Raw genomic sequence first — 14457 nt, 5'->3', positions numbered from 1 at the left:
GAATCTTTGATACCATCTTGCCATGAGCGTCTAAAATTGTCTCGCTCAGGCCTCTTACTTAACCACTTAGGACGCCACGCATGCGTGGAGAGGACTCGCGTGCATGCACGATCGCACTGAGCTCAGTCATGACGGAGTGTGCGTTCTAGAGGATGTATTGACCGTCGATTTATGGAATAGTTGTTAATGCGTCAATTTTTGACACAATGACCAACAAAACGTGTTGATTGTTGCTTTGTTTGGTCAAAGTCTTAATACAGTGATCATATGGAGACATTAAAATGGGCATTTCCTACACAATGTGCCGTATTTATTCAAGAATGAAGTTGTCCAAGGCACACATATCGTTGCTTTGCTTTAATCTTTGATCACAAAATAACATTTAACTGCTGCTCTTGATCTTTAGTCTGATGTCAGTTTTCTTTTTTAAATGTTCTTATCTTTATTTTTTTACCTTTAGAATGTGTGACTTGTACCGTGAACAAGTACCATGATCTGTTCAAATCACACAGTTATGCTCCACCCATCTAATGTTGTCCATTACTGAGTATGCAAACAATCCGGGTTGCTGATAGAGTCCTTACTGACTTCACCCCGCCGATATCAGATTCAGACACACTTACTGCAGCACTGCCGAGACACTACTAGCTTTTCATCTTAAAAAAAAAAAAAAAAAGAATCCAGTGCATTGAACAAACTGCATCGCGATGGCAGCCACTCTGTGTCAGGTGATGGGCTTCATGCTCAGTTTGATGGGCTTGGCGGGAATAATGGCAGCAACAGGGATGGACCAGTGGGCGACGCAGGACCTCAACGAGAGCATCGTCACCTCGGTCTACTCGTATTTGGGCCTGTGGAAGTCATGCTTCCGGGAGAGCTCCGGCTTCACAGAGTGTCGACCGTATTTCACCATCCTGGGCCTGCCAGGTAATCTCACCACACCACCAAGTAGATATTCAAACAAGACAACATGTACTTTCCAAAGTGGACATTATGGTGTTATGACTTCTTTGAGGTTGAGAAGCTCAGAAGTGTGTTTTCCAACTTCCTCTGTGGGAGTTTGTGCAACTATACAGTGAATTTGCACCGGAGGTTCAGCACTTTCCTAAAGTCATGTAACGGCGCTACATGTTAAAAAAAAAAAAAGGGGGGGGGGGATCTAATAAGTCAGCAAAGCCGTAAACTACTAATTTGCTGGTTGCTACATGACTAAATACACCTCTGTTGTTAATCTCGTGTGTGTGAAGTGCAAAATCGTTCCTTGTTATTAAAAAGACGGCATTTTAGTTCTTAATATTTTTTGTCGAATTGAGGGAAGGTCATTGCGAGAGGTCAAACAATAGCTGCCGCAAACATTTTCCCACAAAAAAAGAGAAGTTCTTGGTCGGCTGCTGATAAGAGCTGAGGGCTGTGAAAGTTGACATTGTGATAAGAGGAAGCCAAGCCACTTCTCAGCAGCGCTGTGTCTACTCTTGCAAGGAAAAGAAACCCCGGCCGCCTCAGTGACTCTCTGTGCAGGAGATTCCTGGAGTCCACGTCGGGGCAAATGCTAACGAGAAGCAGCGGGCGGCAGTGGGCACGTGGACCGTGCAGGAGCAATCTTTTACACCAGTTACTGACGTTTGTACCTATTCGGGCTTGTTGAAGTGGTGTGTGGAGGATGACGTACGGTGTGGCACGGTGTCGGCCTTATTCCGCCAACCGGGGACTGCCGGGTGAGAAAATCAGGCAGCGGGAGAAATAGGCGTTTTATCAGGCAGGCAGGTCTCCACATGTTGGATTAGCGGGGAACATTTTCCAAAGGACCTCGGCTGGTACTTTAGAATATTTTGGAGGGTTTTAGGGCAGATTTTCCCCTCCGCCACCCATCGCCCTCCACCACTCCGCCTTCATAAAAGTGCAGTCGACTGCAGAAAAAAAGAGATGGTGTCTCCCTGGAATCAAATGGAAATGTGATGAGACATCCAAAGCTTAGCTGAGCAAGCACAAGCTTTTCCCCGGGAGTGTGACACAATGTAAAGTACATCTCCACACTCTCTACTTAGTGGCTGAATGTAGTGTCGAGCATATTGTATGTAAGGTTTTAAAGGCTTAAGGCGAGAATAGCACAGGTATGTTATCTTTGAAAGGAAGCATTCAGGCCAATATGTTTTACTACACGCTGACTTATTTTATTAAATCTGACATCACTGCTGCTGGAATTTTTTAAAAGAGCACTGCACTTTTCGTTTTTTTTCTATCTTCTCTAACTTCAGTTCAACAAAAGCAGGTCAAGGTATTTTTTTTTTTTTTAGAGGATTAGAAGCAATTTGTTCAAGTCCTTGAGGACTTTTGTCTCTTCAGCCATCTAGTTGTATGTTTCTATCATACAGCTTAATGCATTGATTCACACAAATGGCCCTTTTATTTGTATCAACCTTGTTAAAATAGTTTTGATCAACTAATCTGCATTTAAAAAAAAAAAAAAATTTATGGATCAAGGTTGTTGAAAAGAGCAAAGTATTGCTCCTAGAATGACGTAAGTCTGAGAACTTTTTCTTTAATGTTTTTCCAATTAAAAAAAAAAATCACTCATCTGTCTTGCAAACCTCCATTAGACAACATTTTGAGTCTGTTCTAATTAAATGGATTCAATGATTTAAAAAAAAGAAGAAGTGAATAAACAGACATGGATTGTACATGAGAGAGAAGTAACAGCTTATAGACCATGGAGGAACACCATAGAACAGAAGTTGCAAGTGAAAACAATAGTACCACGTTTTAGCATGGGCGCTGCAGTCGCTGCAGTTTGTTCATAACTGGACGGCTTTTTCACATAACTTCTGCACGCCCCGCTTGGACTTTCAGCCCTGCTCCAGGCCGTCCGGGCCTTGATGATTGTCGGCATTGTCTTCGGAGCCACGGGCTGCCTGGTGGCCTTGTTCGCCCTAAAGTGCCTGAAAATGGGTAACGTGGAGGACAAGTTGAAGGCCTCGCTGACGTTGACGGCCGGGATCCTCTTCCTGCTCTCAGGTTCCTCTATCTTCTTAGAAAACTCTTCTTAAAATGACCAGCGCAACATTCATCGTGTCTCTGTTCCGACTATCAGGCGGGTGTGGCATCGCTGGAGTGTCCGCCTTTGCCAACCTGATCGTACAGAGTTTTCGCTTTGTGACGTACACGGATGAAGGCTATGGTGTGGTGGGAGGACTGGCCGTCGCAGGGCTGATGGGAGCTCAGACTCCGAGGTGATGTCCCACCAGAACCATCTCGACATTTAGCTATGGTCGTCTTGACTTTTTGTTTGACTCTTTGGATTCTCTGCAGGTACACGTTTGGCCCCGCCCTTTTTGTGGGATGGATCGGCGGAGCCATTCTGGTCATCGGGGGTGTCATGATGTGCTTGGCGTGCCGTGTAATGGTACCGGAACCAAAGCAACGGTAGGCTTGCAAAAGTCTGACTGTAAAGACGTTTGCATTTTCCTGTAAAGACAAAGAGGTCCATGTTGTCTTCACCTGGTGAAGCTCACAACTGGAGGAGCTTTCAAAGTGTCCACTTCCTGTTTCACCCCAGGTATGACGGAGTGGCCTACACCACCACCTCGCGCTCTGCCTACCAGGCACGAGCAGGCGAAAACTCCGGCAAAAATCAGAGTGTAGAGGGAGGACCGTCCAGCCACAAGATGAACTACGTGTAGATTCAGCTTGTGCAATGCTTCTCTCCCATTTCATGTATAAAATCCAGGCATTGTGACAGATCATTTTGATTTGTTCTGAATTGTTTTTTTTTCCCCTTCCTGTGCTTACCAAAGCTAAAATCAGCAGAGAAAGAACGAAAGACAAATACATCAGTAGCTTGAGTAGATTTTAGGTTTCCTTCAGCTTTTTTTTCTAACAAACATTTAGCTAAAAAAAAAAAGAAAACCCAACAACAACAGATAAATATTAACCAGATAAATAACTACAATTTTAAATTGAAACTTTTAAAATACAAAATAGTAAAACAAATAAAACAAACAAACAAAAAACAGCAATATTTAATTCAACTGATAATAATTAAATAAATCCCACTTGGCATTCTGTTAGTAAGCTGATTAAAAGTGTCCCTGTTGTGCTGTTATGTTTCAGGGACGCTGGGGACAAACAACGTAAACAACAATATTCATTGTTGTGTATTATTGTTTATCCCATTAGTCTTATCTGTGGTAAAATGCAGAGGTCATCAGTGTATCTGCAGAAACTACCTGCTATCTCCAGCCCTCCGGCTCTGCAAGATAAATAACAATTGTTGGTAATTAAATAAAGTCAAGGGCTCTGCCGAGAGGTTGCACCTTGGGGAATCTGAAATGTGTCTTACTGGGATTTACTGTCATGTTCCTTGTTGGGTTACAGCCATCTGTAAATGCAATGAAAACAATCGACAAGTTATTGATATTAGAACGTGTGTTTTCAAATACGAGAAGGTCACTGTGAAAAGAAATGTATAGGACAATTTAAATGATGTGTACACATATGACTCACAACACAAACCAGCGCTAAATGTGGATTAATTATAAAAGGTATAAAAGGTACTTTGCTGTTGATGAAGTCCTTTGGCCTCTTGCCTCTTGCTCTTACTGAATCAAAATGAAACTACATGAATAGTTGCTGACGTTTTACTTTGTGGAAGTAACTCCATCCTTTGGACTCTGGCTCCATCTAGTGGATTACCGATGAAATAACATCAAAAGGAGACGCTTGAGAGTTTTTTTCTTTTTTTCTTTTTTTTTTTGCATTTTATAAGCATTTGAATAGTTTCTTTATACATTAAAATAATGAAGTGAAACTTCTCATGTTTTAGACTGAGTAAACTCCGAAAGAATTTAGCTGAGGCGTCGTAGATGGTTTTCAAAAACCATGGAAGTAAAAAGTCCATGTCGTCGAAATCAATGTCCCTTCTCCTCTGTTGCACATCCAGTCCTCCAGATGGCGACAATAAATACTGGGGTTACCAGTTGCCAATCAAAACAACAAGAAGAAGAAACGGAACGAAGACGAGGAAGACGTTGCATTCCTCTGAGCTGCTGCTGCAAGTCGGAATTTGAAAACAACCCTAGATAACTGTTCAGTTGAGCTCCAGCTGGCTGTCCGTTGCACACCGGACTGCACGAGTTTCGGTCGCCGCCACATTTCAAGGAGTTATTATGAGCCGTGCGGAGAGACGACGTCCGGAGTAGCTAAGAGAAGAGTTAGAAGCTCTGCCGTCGGCGTGTGTTGTTGTTGTTGTGCTGCGTCTCGGTGCTGTGAAGCAGTTAGCGGAGAGGCTACACTAGCTAATGTCTGCTAACTGTTTGGCTAACCGAGTGTCACGTCACAGCGCCGTGCTTGGTAGCCGCTGCCTCCGCGGTATGATTCAGCCGCTCGTTTGATGGGGCTTCTACGGACCACGATGCCGGCCAAGTTGCAGCTGCTGGCAGTTCTGGCCTTCGCAGTGGCGATGCTCTTCATCGAGAACCAGATCCAGAGGCTGGAGGACTCCAGGAGCAGACTGGGTGAGAAGTGCATCCGCAACTTCAGAATAAAAAGCAATACATTCTTTTTGTCCAGCACGTTAATATTAATGTTCAAATTGGGGGGAAAGCACAGAATAGTCAGGCGTCTCATCTTTGTGCATTGCAGTTTCTACAGTTAGGCATGTTTTTGGGGGTTGAGTGGTCACAAAGTTAAAACACATGAAATATATTGCTGATGTTTCCTTGACAACACAATAGAAGCGGTGGTGTTCGGGGGGGAAAGGGGGCTTGTCTCTCACAGTATGGTGCCAGCTCCAATTCATTCTTATTCCAATGGGTTGATTATGCTGCTGCAAGACCTATTTTCTCATGACATTAAAGCGTTGAAGTTAAACCCTCTGTTGTTGTTTTTCTCTCTCTCTTTGCAGAGCAGACGATTGCCCGTCATGAGCTGGCCGAGGTGGAGCAGCGCCACAGTGAGGACACCGCTGGTCGGGACTCGCTGCAGCAGCAGCAGCAGCAGCAGCAGCAGCAGCAGCCGCCGCCACCAGTGGCAGATAAAGACGACATGGTCGTCATCTACAACCGCGTGCCCAAGACGGCGAGCACATCCTTCACAAACATCGCCTACGACCTGTGCGGCAAGAACCACTTCCACGTGCTGCACATCAACACCACCAAGAACAACCCTGTCTTGTCCCTGCAGGACCAGGTCAGATTAGATTAGACTTGATTCAACTTTGCTGTTGTTGCACATGTCACAAGTACAGAGCAACGGAAGGCAGTTAGCGTCCAACGAGGGTGCTTGGCAGTGAATCAAATTCAAATGTACAGCATATAGACGTTATATAAAAACAATAAGTATGCATAGTGTGAATGAATAATTGAACTGTTGCTGTAAAGTGCAGTTATGAAATAATGGAAAATGAATCATGTATATTGCCTTAGGCACTCAATGTAAAAACAACAACAACAAAAAATACGTAAAAGTAATTTCTTTTTAGTTGAAATGATGTCACTAAAATTAAGTTAGAATATATCAGAGACATGAACCTGCAGTAGCCAAAGATCTTCTCAGGGTTTGGGGATTTTACTCTGACGTCACAGCAGGTGGAGGAAAGTTTTGAGATCACGTGGGTTCATCAGGAAGCAGAGTTGCTGCCAGCGCTTGCTTGCAGTCTGCTCTCCGACCACTTGGTGGTGCTAAATCATAGGCTCTCCTTGTGTGTAAGGCACAGTCTCCTCCAGCCTCAAGTTGTGTTGCTGTGTTCATGTATCCACTGCTCCCTGCTGATTGGCTGCACTGTCTGCCTGTCTCCACAGGTGCGCTTCGTCCGGAACGTCACCTCGTGGGGAGCGATGAAGCCGGGCTTCTACCACGGCCACGTGGCTTATCTGGACTTCTCAAAGTAAACCCCGCCCCCCTCGCCTCGTTCGCTGCCGCAGCAGCAGCGGCATTAATATCCAGATTAGTCGCCGAGCGTCGGCCCGGCAGATAAAAGCAGCCGAGTCGCGTATCGATCGCCGGCGCACTTTACGTTTGATTAATGGCATTGTTGTCCTTATCTGTCCGGGCTCGTATCAAGTCACCGATCAGAGGTAATTACCCTAATGGTGTCAGTGTTCCAGAGTGCCGGAGAGTTTAGCCTCGGCCTCACGCTGCCGCCTGCTTACCGATGAAGAACCACTTCTTTAAAAACACACAACTGAAAAAGCAAAGCAGAAATCAGGTTTTAAAGCACCAGTATACTGCTGGCGTTGTGTTCTTCATCCTGGCCTCCTCTGGGTCAACCTTGCTGGCCATTAAAAATTAAAGAAAAAAAAAAACTATGTAAACCTGCTTAAATCGTCACGTTTAGCCCGCTGTTTACAGCCTTCCCACTCGATGTGACGCTTTGTTCTGAAGGGGAGAGAAAGACAAAGCAGATAACTAAACAGTCTCTCTGTCTGCGTGTGCGTTCAGGTACGGTGTTCCCAAGAAGCCCACGTACATCAACGTGGTGCGCGACCCCATCGAGCGCCTGGTGTCCTACTACTACTTCCTCCGCTTTGGGGACGACTACCGGCCAGGGCTGCGCCGCAGGAAACAGGGAGACAAAAAGGTGCGTCCTCGCTCGTGTCCTCGCCCGCCTCTCACCGATCCACCACCGGCGTCTCCTCGCCTTCTGCTGTGACTGCGTGATGCATCACTTCCTGTCGTCCCGTCCCGTCCCTCAGACCTTCGACGAGTGCGTGTCCTCGGGAGGCGCCGACTGCACTCCCGAGAAACTCTGGCTGCAGATCCCCTTCTTCTGTGGACACCACTCAGAGTGCTGGTGAGTTTGGCCTCAGTCGGAGCACAAAGTCAGAGTTTGTTTTATGTAAAGAATCCAGTCAGGGTTTGAAAATAATAATAATATTAATAATATCATGAAGGAAAAACAATAAAGTTCTGCTGGAGATCAGAGTGAGGATGCAACCAAAGTCTCTTCCACGGCCCAGTTTGACCAACTTGGCTGTGACCACAAGCGTGAATTCTCACAGATCCATCTTGAAAATACTCCCATCCAAATAGTTTTTTTATTGAGTCGAGGTTTTACAAGACCATCGATGTTCTTTAAGATGAAAGTTGAGGCTTCAGCCAAAGTTTAGCTGTGATAGGAAAGAACAAAGCCTCTCATTCAGCCATAGTGAAGAAACCCCATTGGCCGGCTGGATGGTTGGGTTTTTCCTTTTCAAACAGTCCAGGCCGACTCTGCCTCTGCCTCCTGTGTGCAGGAACGCCGGCAGCCGCTGGGCTCTGGAGCAAGCCAAGTACAATCTGATCAACGAGTACCTGCTGGTGGGGGTGACGGAGGAGCTGGAGGACTTTGTCCTGATCCTGGAGGCGGCGCTGCCGCACTTCTTCAAGGGCGCCATGGAGCTCTACAAGACAGGTGAGGAGTCGCGTCTCTCCGACCTCCGACCTCCAGTCCACCTCGCTGACCCTCTCCACCTTCTCTGCACGCTAGGGAAGAAGTCCCACCTGAGGAAGACCACGGAGAAGAAGCCCCCCACCAAGGAGACCACGGCCAAGTTGCAGCAGTCCAACATCTGGAAGATGGAGAACGAGTTCTACGAGTTTGCCTTGGAGCAGTTCCAGTTTGTGCGAGCGCACGCCGTCCGGGAGAAGGACGGCGAGCTCCAAGTCCTGCCCCAGGGCTTCTTCTACGAGAAGATTTACCCCAAGGTCAATTGAGGGTTGGCCAAGGTCAGGGCCTGGGCTGTCTCAGGTCACCAACCGGAGGAGGAGGAGGAGGAGGAGGAGGAGGAGGAGGAGGAGGAGGAGGAGGAGGAGGAGAGGAGGAGAGGAGGAGAGGAGGAGGAGGAGAGGAGGAGGAGGAGGAGGAGGAGGAGGAGGAGGAGTTTACAGAGCGACGAGAGCTCAGACGGTTTCGAAGACTCTGAATAAAGAATGTATGACTGCTGCGAGCTGGAGGAGATGGACAAGCAGCGTGAAGACCCTCTGGAGACCCTCTGGAGCAGCGTGGAGACCCTCTGTAGACCCTCTGGAGCAGCGTGGAGGCTCTCTGGAGACCCTCTGGAGCAACGTGGAGACCCTCTGGAGGCCCTCTGGAGGCTCTCTGGAGGCTCTCTGGAGGCTCTCTGGAGACCCTCTGGAGGCCCTCTGGAGGCCCTCTGGAGGCTCTCTGGAGACCCTCTGGAGGCCCTCTGGAGACTCTCTGGAGGCTCTCTGGAGACCCTCTGGAGGCCCTCTGGAGGCCCTCTGGAGGCCCTCTGGAGGCCCTCTGGAGGCTCTCTGGAGGCCCTCTGGAGGCCCTCTGGAGGCTCTCTGGAGACCCTCTGGAGGCTCTCTGGAGACCCTCTGGAGGCTCTCTGGAGACCCTCTGGAGCAGCGTGAAGACGTGAATGTGTCTCTGAAAAACCCAGTCGAGAACGTTTTCACTTGTGACTGAGACTCAGACTTGAGGGAGCTGCAGCGCCACATGTCGCACTGTACTTGCACAAAACATGTCAGATGCACAATTTCTTGTTTACAGAGAGATAAAAAATATATGTGTGTATGAATGTATATAGACATATATATATTGATCTTGGTAAACAAACACTAAATTGGAGGCGTGTCTACTTCCTAAAGCGGCAGCGACTCTGGCTTCAGGGCCAAACTCTGGAAAAGGGAAGAAACTGCATCTTCCATCGTCATGGAGACACCAGTGTTTACACGTCAGTCAGTATCTTATCATGGTTCACATCCTCGACCTCAGCGACTGCAGCTGCTGCTGCTGCTGCCTGGAGGTGAAAACAGGGTTTAGCAGAACTTTGCCTGGTCACAGGGTGGTCGAGCAGGACGAGATCAGTGCCTTTTACGACGACGCTGAGGATGCGACTTCCTGCGGTTTGGTCACATGACCCACACGTCCTGTTTCCCAAACATTAAAGGTTCCATACGGTTGTCTGTCTGCAGACTTCCCCAGTAGTGAGAAAACTTCATCCTTTTGCTTCTCCTGGTCAATAAATTGCCTGGGAACTTTTGGAAACTGTCCCGTATGTGATGTCACAAAGGGCACTGATGCCTTTCGCAGGTCAATGACCCTACCAGATGTTGGCTCGACCCCCGGAGACCAACTTGTTTTGAGCCAGTATAGACAAGCATCAGTTTTGGCAGGAGGCTACAAACATAGGGTTAAACGTGCCACTTTGGGTCTTGGATGGATTTAATATGGAACCTTTAATGCATCACAGCAATTCTATTTCTTTGATTTTCTTCCAGTATTTTGAGAACTTTGTACATTTAGTTTCTGTTGTAAAAGCAGGAAGTAGTCCGCACCGCTGATGGTGAGGCCGGTTTAAGATCCACAGTTGAGTTTTTAATTTAGTGAGGTACTTCACCTTCACTTCTTTATCTGTATATGTGTTTGTGTATAGATCTTTTTTTCGTCATTTTTTTATGGGTTGCAATTGTGCTGGAATGTCCCAGAATGCAGTTCTCTGGTTGATTTCATTTTTTCTTCCCCCCCCCCCTCCCGCGTGGCTGTCCATCCTCAGACGGTTCCGACTGTCATCACTGACTTGGAGAAATATGATTATCGTTCATGTTTCTTTTCAGACTGAAACTTTGTCAATAAACTGATCTGTCAAATATGTCCAGCGTGGAAACACCTCAGAGGTCCCTTAGAAACCTAAGACTCGTTTTCCTGATAAACATTCCTTTTTTTTCTCACTCGGGGAACGGGACTTTCTGGTCACATGACCCGGAAGCTACGGCACAGATTTTTTTCCCCCCTCCAAATGAATCTGTGTCTTAAAAAAAAGATGAACTTGGATAGTGATCCCAATAGTAGTTCTGAGGGCGTCCTCCTCTCCTTTGAAACCACACTCCGACTCTCGACTCCAGTTCCTCGTGTTTTGGCTCCGTAATTACAGAATAATTGCCCCGCTACATCTTCCTCAACGGGGGAGCACTCAGCCGCCCAAACCATGAAATAGCGTGGGGCGAGACGTCCTGCCGTCGTCAGCATTATTACCTCCTCCCTTCTCCCACTTCACCCCCCCCCACCCCTACCCCTCCCACTCGGTTTTCCTCTGACGATGGATGGATAGACAGGAAATGGGGAGGGGAGGTTATTATTATTTTTATATACAATAATTATCTTAATCATTCTTTTTCTGGTGCACACACAGACCATCACAAAGGGGCCGTAAAACCCCCCACTCCCTCACCCCAACCCACATTTGAGGCTTTGTGGTGGCGGACACAAGGAGAAGGCCGCCCCGTCTCAGAAAATAGAACTCAATTAGCAGTTTAGCTTGAGGCAGACTGCAGCGTTGTTTCATTAACCAGATGAATACAGTCTGATAATTACTCCATCTCAATTGGAGTGGGGTGGGGTGGGGTGGGGTGGGGTGGGGTGGGGTGGGGGGGGGGCTACACTCTGTATTGATTGTGGCTGATGAGCTTGAAGGTTAATTAGGAACACGATATTTGAAAAAAACAAAACAAAACAAGCAACAGCCTCACTGACTGTGTTGTTGTTAGTTGAGGCAATCTCTCTCAGATTGACTTCTGGTCAACAAATATTATTTTTTTCCCACCTCCACCCTCCAAAAAAAAAAAAAAAAATTCAAATCATATACCGACGCTCTCTGGTGACCTTGCCTCCACCCAGACTGAGCTGCAGTCCCTCCCTCCCTCCCTCCTTCCTTCTCTCCCGCCCCCACTAGAGGGCGACGTGTCCTCGCTGAAACGAGCCTCCCTCTGAGTCTGAGCAGCGCGGCGGGCGCAGCGGGGATCCAGTTCGCCGAGCCGCAGTCGCTCATCTCACCCCCCCGCCCCCTCACTAATGCACCTGTGCGAAGCCAAATGGAAGCAAATAGGAGCTAGCGCGTTAGCATTAACAATACAAATGGCGCCATTAGGCAGGTGGCGGCGGCAACGGGCCACAAACTAGTTCCACTTGGTGTCGGACAGTTTGTGCTGCACTTGGGTAATGACTCCATTCAAATTGATCCTGGGTACGTGGAGTGAAGACGAGGGGACATTTTGGACCTCTTCTCTCTTTTCTTCTTCCCTCTCTCGCTTCTAATGACGCTCCCCTCTCCTCTCCCTGCGGCGCCACCTTGTGCAGGAGGAATTGATTGGCGTCTCCGCTAGCAGCAGATTCAGCGTGTCTCCATGAGGCGCCGGCGACTATTTGATCCCGCTGTTGTCGCAGCTGTGAGGGAGTAACGACCTCCTTTTGTCGATGGAAGTTGGATCAGTTCTGGACCGTTTTCCTGCAGACCAGAAGAGACCCCGCAATGATTTCTTCTTTTTTCTTCTTCTTCTTCTTCTTCTTCTTCTTCTTCTTCTTCTTCTTCTTCTTCTCCTCCCCCTATTCCTCCTCGTCCTCCTTGTCCTCCTCTCGCAGCTCACTGACCTCGCTCTGGTCTCACTGCTGCTCCAGAAAACTACCGGAGCAGAGCAGAGGCAGCTTGGCCAACCACTGCGGACGGGACCTCAGAGTTCCTCGCCGCAAGGGAGAACCGCTTCTGGTTTTGCTTGTTTTTCTTTTCCTGTACGTGTATGAAAACTCGTCTTTCCTCAACGTTTGCTTCTTGGTGGAGCTGAACGAGTCGTAAAGAGACTCGTAAACACTCTTCTACCAGTGGGTTTCTGTGCCTTTGAGCTTCGCCGAGACGTCAAATGTTCAAATGGGACGGTTCAAACGGGAGCGTTCCAGCGTAGCCCTGAATATTGAGTTTCGTGTAATCAGCAGAAAAATTGGAGTTCTAGATCACCGTCTCTGTGGTATTCATCCCGTAGACGTGTTCTTAGCAATGTCACAGTCTTGTTGTCAGCTCAAATTGTTAAAGATGCTTAAAAAAGTTTTCTACCTTGCTTTCCATTTATGTGACAGAAACAACTGTTTCCAGCAGGAGTTTGAACCAACCAATCAGCGTCCTCCAATGAGAGAAGGGGCAGAGCTACAATCAGGGTCGAGGCGTGGCAGGACTTTTTTCTCTTTTTCCAAACTTTTTCTACAAAAATAAACCCACCAGATGTGGAGACTCAAACGTCCGTCTGTCCGTCCAGCAGATTACAGAAAAACGTGTTGTCGTGGGGGCAAAAAAATTCCCAGCGGCGATTCCGCCCGAATAGACTGTAAAAAAATAAATAAAATAAAAAACACTTTAATTAGCGGCGATCCAAGCTGAACAAGCTGCTCGTCAAAGTGTCACACGACAACGTGAATTTTTTTCCACACCTTTTATTTTTTTCAATTACTTAGGGGAGACGACGAGAGGAAGATGACCACGTTTCCTACATGTAGGACAGCTGACGATGATGTAATAGGCGGCGGCGGTAGTGGTGGTAGTGGCGGCGGACGCCACGAGCCACTGAGCACAGCGGGAGGAAGGGGAGGGGTGGGAGAGAGGGAGGTGGAGGGGCCGGGGGGTGGGGGTAGTTTGACCCCGTACAGGAAACTCTCTGATACTCTTAATTAGATTGCTGCATTGTAGTTTGACCTTGGTGGAAGACACTCTACACTACTCTGCTCTCTGTCTGTCTGTCTGTCTGTCTGTCTCTCTCTCTTTGTCTTTCTCTATGTCTCTCGCCCACCGCTACCCTCCCCTCCCCTCCCCACCGGCTGCTGGCGGACGGGCGTACACGTCGCCGCCACCGCCGTGCACGGGCATTTTCTCCTGGAGGGCAGGCAGAGAAATGCAATCAGCAATTCAATCGTGGCCATTGTGTAGCCGCGCTGATGAGCTTTGCAGAGTAGATAATGGATTAAATTATTTATCCCTACCCCCCCTCCCCTCCTCCGCACCCCCCCCACCCCCCACCCCCCACCCCGCTGCTTATTGTTGCCTAGTCTTTGTGCGGCGGCAGCGCTACACCGGCATAGGTTGAAGGCCGAGATCACTTGCTGCCTTTCACAGATCTAATTTTTCTAATTAGCGGCTGAATGCAGAATGTTCCTGCGGCCTCCCGCCACTCTTTACCCCTCCGCCGCCGCTCATTGTCAGAACCCCCTCCCCTCCACCGCCCGCCCGCCCGCCCACCCCGGTTTTTTCCAGTGAGGTGAGCATGCAGAAGCTCCCGCCGCCCACGCTACCTCTCCGTCATTGGAGGGAAGCGATCCTGATAATAAGCTAATCAAGGACGCCGTCTGCAGTTCGAACGCTATCAGAGGTTCAGCCGCGGTGGCAGATTAGCGAGCAGCAGCGGCAGCAGGGCGGAGTGTGCAGGGCCGGACGCTGGCGGCCCCCAAAATGTCACTCCGCCTAATTGTTTTCAATTATGCGCTGACCGCACGGGAGGAAATGGGAAAGCTACAGGATCCACATCATCCACAAATTGAAACATGGACAATCGTCGATGTGCGCCATCGATTATAGAGGCCAGCGGGCCAAGAGCTGGGGTCAATATACTGTGAGGGGACGGAGCTGCTACAGCGGTGCCGGTGCTGCTGCTGCTGCTGCTGGTGTCACACGGTCTTGACTGTTCACCTGCCAAACACAC

General features: G+C 48.3%; 2 protein-coding genes across 4 annotated transcripts; both read left to right on the top strand.

Annotated features, from left to right (window-relative positions):
• The first annotated feature begins 576 nt into the window (after window positions 1-576).
• On the top strand, window positions 577-3677 carry LOC142882519 (claudin-18-like). The gene is made up of 5 exons (XM_076017293.1): window positions 577-927; window positions 2848-3012; window positions 3089-3227; window positions 3307-3420; window positions 3554-3677. Exons 1-5 carry the CDS (start codon window positions 708-710, stop codon window positions 3675-3677), a joined length of 762 nt encoding a protein of 253 aa, XP_075873408.1. The 5' UTR covers window positions 577-707.
• A 1320-nt stretch (window positions 3678-4997) lies between these two features.
• Window positions 4998-10592, top strand: LOC142882518 (heparan sulfate 2-O-sulfotransferase 1-like). Of its 3 annotated transcripts, none has more exons than XM_076017291.1 (8): window positions 4998-5227; window positions 5336-5510; window positions 5900-6183; window positions 6795-6880; window positions 7435-7573; window positions 7689-7786; window positions 8229-8386; window positions 8462-8766. In XM_076017291.1, exons 2-8 carry the CDS (start codon window positions 5387-5389, stop codon window positions 8686-8688), a joined length of 1116 nt encoding a protein of 371 aa, XP_075873406.1. In that variant the 5' UTR covers window positions 4998-5227; window positions 5336-5386; the 3' UTR covers window positions 8689-8766. The 3 variants fall into 3 exon arrangements, with proteins under 3 accessions (XP_075873406.1, XP_075873405.1, XP_075873407.1); XM_076017290.1 differs by lacking the exon at window positions 4998-5227 and adding an exon at window positions 8818-10592 and having other exon boundaries at window positions 5244-5510; window positions 8462-8722; XM_076017292.1 differs by lacking the exon at window positions 4998-5227 and having other exon boundaries at window positions 5252-5510; window positions 5905-6183.
• The last annotated feature ends 3865 nt before the right edge of the window (window positions 10593-14457 follow it).

Source organism: Nelusetta ayraudi, unplaced genomic scaffold, assembly GCF_046127955.1.
Source record: "Nelusetta ayraudi isolate G7.1 ecotype Tasmania unplaced genomic scaffold, CSIRO-AGI_Nayr_v1 ptg000312l, whole genome shotgun sequence".
Classification (NCBI taxonomy): domain Eukaryota; kingdom Metazoa; phylum Chordata; class Actinopteri; order Tetraodontiformes; family Monacanthidae; genus Nelusetta; species Nelusetta ayraudi.
The sequence above is the reverse complement of the archived record's forward strand: the minus strand, read 5'-3'. Positions and strand labels throughout refer to the sequence as shown.